Source organism: Phaethon lepturus, unplaced genomic scaffold, assembly GCF_000687285.1.
Source record: "Phaethon lepturus isolate BGI_N335 unplaced genomic scaffold, ASM68728v1 scaffold50904, whole genome shotgun sequence".
Classification (NCBI taxonomy): Eukaryota; Metazoa; Chordata; class Aves; order Phaethontiformes; family Phaethontidae; genus Phaethon; species Phaethon lepturus.
This window is the reverse complement of record NW_010533527.1, coordinates 26,776-32,775: the sequence shown is the minus strand read 5'-3', so window position 1 is coordinate 32,775 and position 6,000 is coordinate 26,776. Positions and strand designations below refer to the sequence as shown.

The 6,000-nt window shown below is 40.8% G+C and overlaps 1 protein-coding gene across 1 annotated transcript in view; it reads right to left on the bottom strand.

Moving 5' to 3' along the window:
- Positions 1-1,883: 1,883 nt before the first annotated feature.
- PTPRG (protein tyrosine phosphatase, receptor type, G) overlaps positions 1,884-6,000 on the bottom strand; it is a gene marked incomplete at its 5' end in the record, with an annotated part of 28,297 nt that continues 24,180 nt past the window's right edge. Inside the window, 2 exons of the mRNA XM_010285207.1 lie at positions 1,884-3,146; positions 3,889-4,024. Coding sequence (XP_010283509.1) covers positions 3,000-3,146; positions 3,889-4,024 — 283 coding nt within the window. The remainder of the gene's footprint in view (positions 3,147-3,888; positions 4,025-6,000) is intronic.

Genomic DNA, 6,000 nt, shown 5'->3' with positions numbered 1-6,000 from the left:
GAAAGAGGTGCAAATCCATGTAAGAGAGCAGAACTGCAGCTGCTTACGGTAGGATAGATTTGTCTCTTCCGCGCCCTTAATCCTGTCCTTCACAAGCAATTCCCAGCTTCGTCCACTTCAAGCCTAATGCATCACTACCATCTATTGGCTATCTGACTGTCAGCACAGCACTTAACACACACCTTGAGCCCTCCTAAGAAAAAATCCATGGAGAACTCCTAGAACATCAGTGTAAATTATTTCCCCATGGATTAAACCCCAAGCGAGTGTTTCAGGTGTGGGAAAATGCCAATGCAAATGCACGGATTTCCAAAGCATCGACCAAAGTTCAACCCCCACAGCCTTCTTTCATTGATTTTTAAAACTCATTGAGAAGGTAAGGGATTAAACCAAGGACATTCAGGCAGTGTGTCACGAACCACAGTTATCTTCCATCATGCCAGTGAAATGAAAAGTAATCAGCTGAAAGCACTGAACAAATCCAACCCTCTTGATGCCTGCAGTAATCTTTGAGTCACTTGGCTCTTGTCAGGGTTTGAATTGTTAACTGCTCCCTTCACCTCCCCAGGACCTTAAATACTTCAGTTTGAACCATTCCAACTCCTCAGAGTCCCTTTGTGCTACCAGCCGGCATTGCCTGGGGCCAGGATTGCTGCTGGGGCGCAAGCGGGGCTCCCCACCTCTACTGCGGCTGCACCCTGGCCAGCAGACCACCCAGCAAAACCTTCCAGCCCTTGCAGGCAGCGGTACTTGAAAACGTACTACATCCTTGTTCCTGGGCTGTAGCGACTGGAGAGCCAGTCTTAACTCCTACCAGACGTTAACTGACTCCCTCCTCAGTGCCGGGCTGTCCCAGTGCTACGGGGATGCAAACTACAAAGCATTCTTTTGAAACATTTTGCACGTTTTTTCTTTGGACTAGCTGGTGCTGGACATGGGATTTCCTTACTGAATCCATGGATATATGATACTGTTCAGCATTAGCAGTTATTTGGATCACTTGTATGGAGGGATTCAACAAACCGGGAAGTAAAAGGTAACCACGTAAAAGGTTGCTGATGAATTCTTAAATACTTCGGTGCTGGAATTAATCAAGTGTATCCGTACTAGGAAATCCTTCCCTTATTAAAAATAAAAGGCCAGATGTTAGCACGTACTGGCCTGCACAGCTCCTCTGCTCTCAGCGAGACTGTATCAGCTTGTTCCTTGTGAAGTTCTGAACCAAAATACCTACTCTCAATGTAATTTTCAGCAATTCGCTTTCAGCTTCCTTGCATGTGGAAATGCACAGACCCTTCCTCTTAGCTAAGCTTCCTCCCTGCCCTCCCCTCCAGCAAAAAGAGTGGGTTTTGCCTTGCCAAATGTCTACATTTCAGCAAGGCTGGACTGGCAGAAATTAATAGGTTTACATTTAAATGAAAAAAATATGCTGTAACATTTTGACAAGTCCTGAAAAATTACAATGCATGTTTTGTGCAGTTAAAATTTAAAGGTAAAGAAACTAATGCCATATACAAGGGATAGTGCCTTTAACTGTATAACAAATGCCAGGATGGTTGAAACGACATATTTCCTTTTCAAGGCAGATTCAACAACCCCTCCCTGCTCAGCCGAGCTATGAAGGACACAATTAGCATTAATTTTCAGGAGAATTGAATATGCACCTACTTCTTTTGTTAGATAGGGATGGACTTTGTTAAATTGCGACCAAATACAAAGGAAAAGGGAGCCAGTGAGGATGTATACTTAAATGCTCCAAACAATAATTCAATTATTTATATAATCTGGGGGAAACCATTTTATTGGTGTGGGAGGGAAAACACCATAAGCTAGGTTTGTGCTAAAGAATTAGTCTGGCAAAAAAAAGAGGGAGAATGTAACTTTATAGGTAGTTTTTTTATTAGTTTGCTTCACCAGTAAATATGGATCAGTACTTTATGTTTTAGCACTAAAGTATGAAAATTACACACCTGTAAAAATGGCATCTAACAGTTATGAAATTAAGAAACGCCTGTCATCATGTAACATACCATTAGGTGTGAGGTCATATTCAAGAAATAGTAAGGAAATTAATGTGTTTAAAATATTGAATAGCTTAGTAATGTAAAATATTGCTACCTTCAATATATCTGAAAAGAGATCTGATTTTGGGTTGTAGTAGATTTCTTTCTGTATTGGCTCTGATGAGAATAAAACCAAAATACTTTCCCATCATAGGACTGGTTAAAAACTAAAATCAACGTTTTTCTGAATACATGGGGAAGCTTTGAAATTGTAAATTCAAAACCTATCACTGCGTCCCACATATGAATTGCATCTAATTTATAATTATATTGTATGTAATTGATATATTCCATGTGAAGCAAATCTTAGGCCTGTAAGTGTACAAAACGGCAATTTGAAACAATACAGAAATAATTGTTTCAGCTCCACAAGGCTATTACACCTTCACTGTAGCTAATCGTCACCTGCCACGTTTTGTTAAGAAAGGATGAACACTGCTCATCCACTCCACTGGAATGCAGAATACCGCTACCAAAACTGTGACATGATCATTAAAATAATAAATATGGTATGAAGGGGTACAGTATCTGTCGTAGAAAGAATCCATCTGGCCTAGCATTCAAGATTTAAGATTCGAGGGTCACTGTAGTTAGCAAAACTTCACTGCATTTAAACAAAACAGAAAAAGCGTATGTTTGTTGTCATGGAATGTCACATCAGGGCTTGTCTTGTATTAGAATATTATAGGCAGTAACACTGATCATATAGTGCAAACTAGATAAAATTGCGTTTCACTGTGTGAAATAAACAGAGGTGCAAATGCTCAGTAGGATACCATTAAGACATAAAATGGCAAAAAATAAATATCAAAACTTTTATCAGTGTAAAAAAGTAATTGGGTTATTGTATAACCTAGAGTCTGGCAAAAAAGGCCTCAAAAAAGTTCACTCAGTCTTCAGAAGTTCTACAAATTAAGTGCCTTTTCAGGTTTCCAATTAGACAAGAGACTCCATGCTTTCTGCGGGATCAGATTCGTCACTGGCCATCACAGCACCATTTTTGTCCAGTGTCATGGGACCGTTTCCATTTTCCTTAGTGCTGACCAAGCTTAGCATTGCCTTATAAAGAAACTGGTACTGCTCCTGGAAAAGAAAAGACAAGTTATTTCAGTCCTTTCTGTGTACATAAGCGAGTGGCACTTAAAGTTGGCATTTCCAGGGGAGGTCATGGATTTTCATTACTAGAGGCATACGTAGAGCAAAGAAAAAGACTTAGAGAGCATTTACCTACGTTAATCTAGTTTAACCTTGTCAACCCAAAATTCCAGTTTTGGGTAGATTGTATTATTCCTGATATATTATTAAACACTACAGGAGCGCAGGACAATACCTGAGCCCACAGCTCAGCCCCAGGTTGTCCCCTCGTACCGGCAGAGCCACGCACACTGAGGCAAGGCTGCTGCCCTCGCCGCACGCCAAGCGAAGAGCCCCTCTGTGGAAGCTTTATCTCCTGGCAGCTCCACCAGCCCTGCTGCACCCCCTCGGATCACAACGTGCCAGGTTTACATAGCAGAGCTGAACTTACAGGGCTGCAGGGGGATGATGACAAGCTGAAAGGTCCTTCTCTGCTGGGGCTGCCTGTACAGCGGCCCCCCAACTGTATGAGAAATCAGCTTAACTGCAAATCAGAGACTTGCAGTGAGGGTTTGAGGTTTATAAAAAATGACAACTATACAGAAAAAAGAAAAAAGCCCAAATGCAAATTCTGCTTGGTAGCAGATTCGGTAGGGCTTGACAACGTATACAATGCATGTTTTAGTTCATGCTTTTGGTCTCAGATGAATACCTTGTAAACTATCCGTTTATATTCCATTTAAAGACTTACAATGTCTGTAAATACTCCAGGCCGCATAAGGTTTATCATCTTTGCCACCTGGAAAACATCGACAGCATTTTCATTCTCCAGCTGCTGGGACAGAGTGGTAAGGGCACATAGCGTTCCCGCTGACACCGCTCCATACCTGAAAAACCACATCAAAATTTTAAGTTACTTAGAAAGATACCTGGGCACTGACACAGAGCCATGAAGATATTGATATAGTCGTATTTGACTACTGCAGTTCATCTTTGTATCTATTAAATGCTTGTTTTATACTGGCTAATTTTTAGTCATTTTAATTTATAGAAGAAATTTGATGGTACACCAGTCATCTCAGGATATCTGCAGTATTCAGTACAAAGAACTGTATCAGCAGGAGAACACGAGCCATTTAAAAATACCCATGCTGGAGACTATAACACTGAAATCAGTTCTCACATGCCACATGTACTGAAAGCATCTGCATTATAGCTGAGCGTATTTTAAATTCATTAGTGGGAGCTCAAGCAAAACATAAACGATTAGAAAGAAATGAGACTTTGCCTCTTCCTCCACATCTGACAATTATAGAAAACTAACACGGATATGAGGTGCTCACAAGTAAATGGGGCACATCTCAAACTCTTCCTTACGTCTGATTCATCGGCAAAAGGCAACATCCCTGGGCTGGGCACCCAAGAGACATTACGGATTCTGAAGAGTTGAGCTGTGCTGTCATTAGTAAGAACCTGAGCAACGGTTATTCATCAGGAGCATGGCTCAGTGTGTCCTTGAGATCCTGGTCAGGTAGAAATATTACTGCTGCTAAATCTGTGTGTATGCTTGAATGATGCATGCAGGTGTGGGGCATGGGATAGAAGATCCTAAGCAACAGGAGCTCGTAACGGCTTCTGTGGAGCCTCAACTCTCCTCTGCTCTCCCAGTACTCAGGAGACTGAAATTCTGTCCCGGCTTTGCTTGGGTTTGCTCTGTGACTTTGAGAAAGTGTGTGTCTAAATGTCCCTACCTGTAAAAGGGGACATCGGTGCTGACTTGCTCTGTAAACCATTTGGAGAGCTGTATGTGAAAACTTAAATAATTGGCAAGCATTGCAATGCCATCTGGTATCATAAGATTACCACTAGGATTTTTTACAGCATTCCTGTGGAAATCAAGACATATGCTGACTTAATTTTATATGATTTTTGCAAACTCAGTTTGCCTAGGAATGGGAAGGAGAAGTCAGATCACCATAGATCTGCTATATTTGATGAAAAGTCTATAGAAGACACAGCAGAGCTTCTGCAGACCTACATAGATGGCTGTGACTGATCATCTACAGGGATAGTGGACAAAGTGGCCAATGTGTGTGCCTGACGGGGCACAATTAAATGCCTCCGAGGGTCTAATTTTTACCTGGGATGATAACCTCCAGCTCCCAACAATCTGAAGGCTTTTCTCGCAGAAAATTATGCAGCAAGTCTTTATCTAGTTGCCTACATATGGGCAGTTATATTTAAAAATCTCGACAACTGTCTCAAGTTGGAATTTCTGAACTTCTTTGAAATATTTTTATCAAGTTCATCCCACCATGTACTTCCTAAATACCACATGCATTTAGTATCTGCAAATTCATATATTTGGAATTAATCTGCAGTTGTAATTATTAGTGGATTATGTGATATAGTTGTTGCATGTAGTAAAGGGAAATTTTCATTTTCAGCTACATTTGCTTAGGCTCCACTGAAAAGCAGAATCCTCATTATGTATTAGGCATAAAAATAAAATCATTGAATATGACAAATAAACCAAAAAAGCAATTTACAGAAAGAATGACTCAGCACTGTTAGAAATGCGATTTTGATTTTTTTTTTTTTGGTCTAGCACGAAATGCCCAAATCAATAATGGTTCTAATTTTGTAAAACATAATCTTAAATACTGCAAGAGTAGCAAAACCTCACTTCAGACTACCCAAAGCATGAATATTAAATCTAGCCTGGAATTAATCAGTGCTGGCAAATGGCAGCAGAGCTTACACTGTGCATTAGCAAGGTAGGAGCTGGTGGGAGAAAAACTACTTGCTGCAGCCCAAGGCACCATTTGCAGGAGTCAGCTGGGAAAAACCTGTTGCAAGCAGC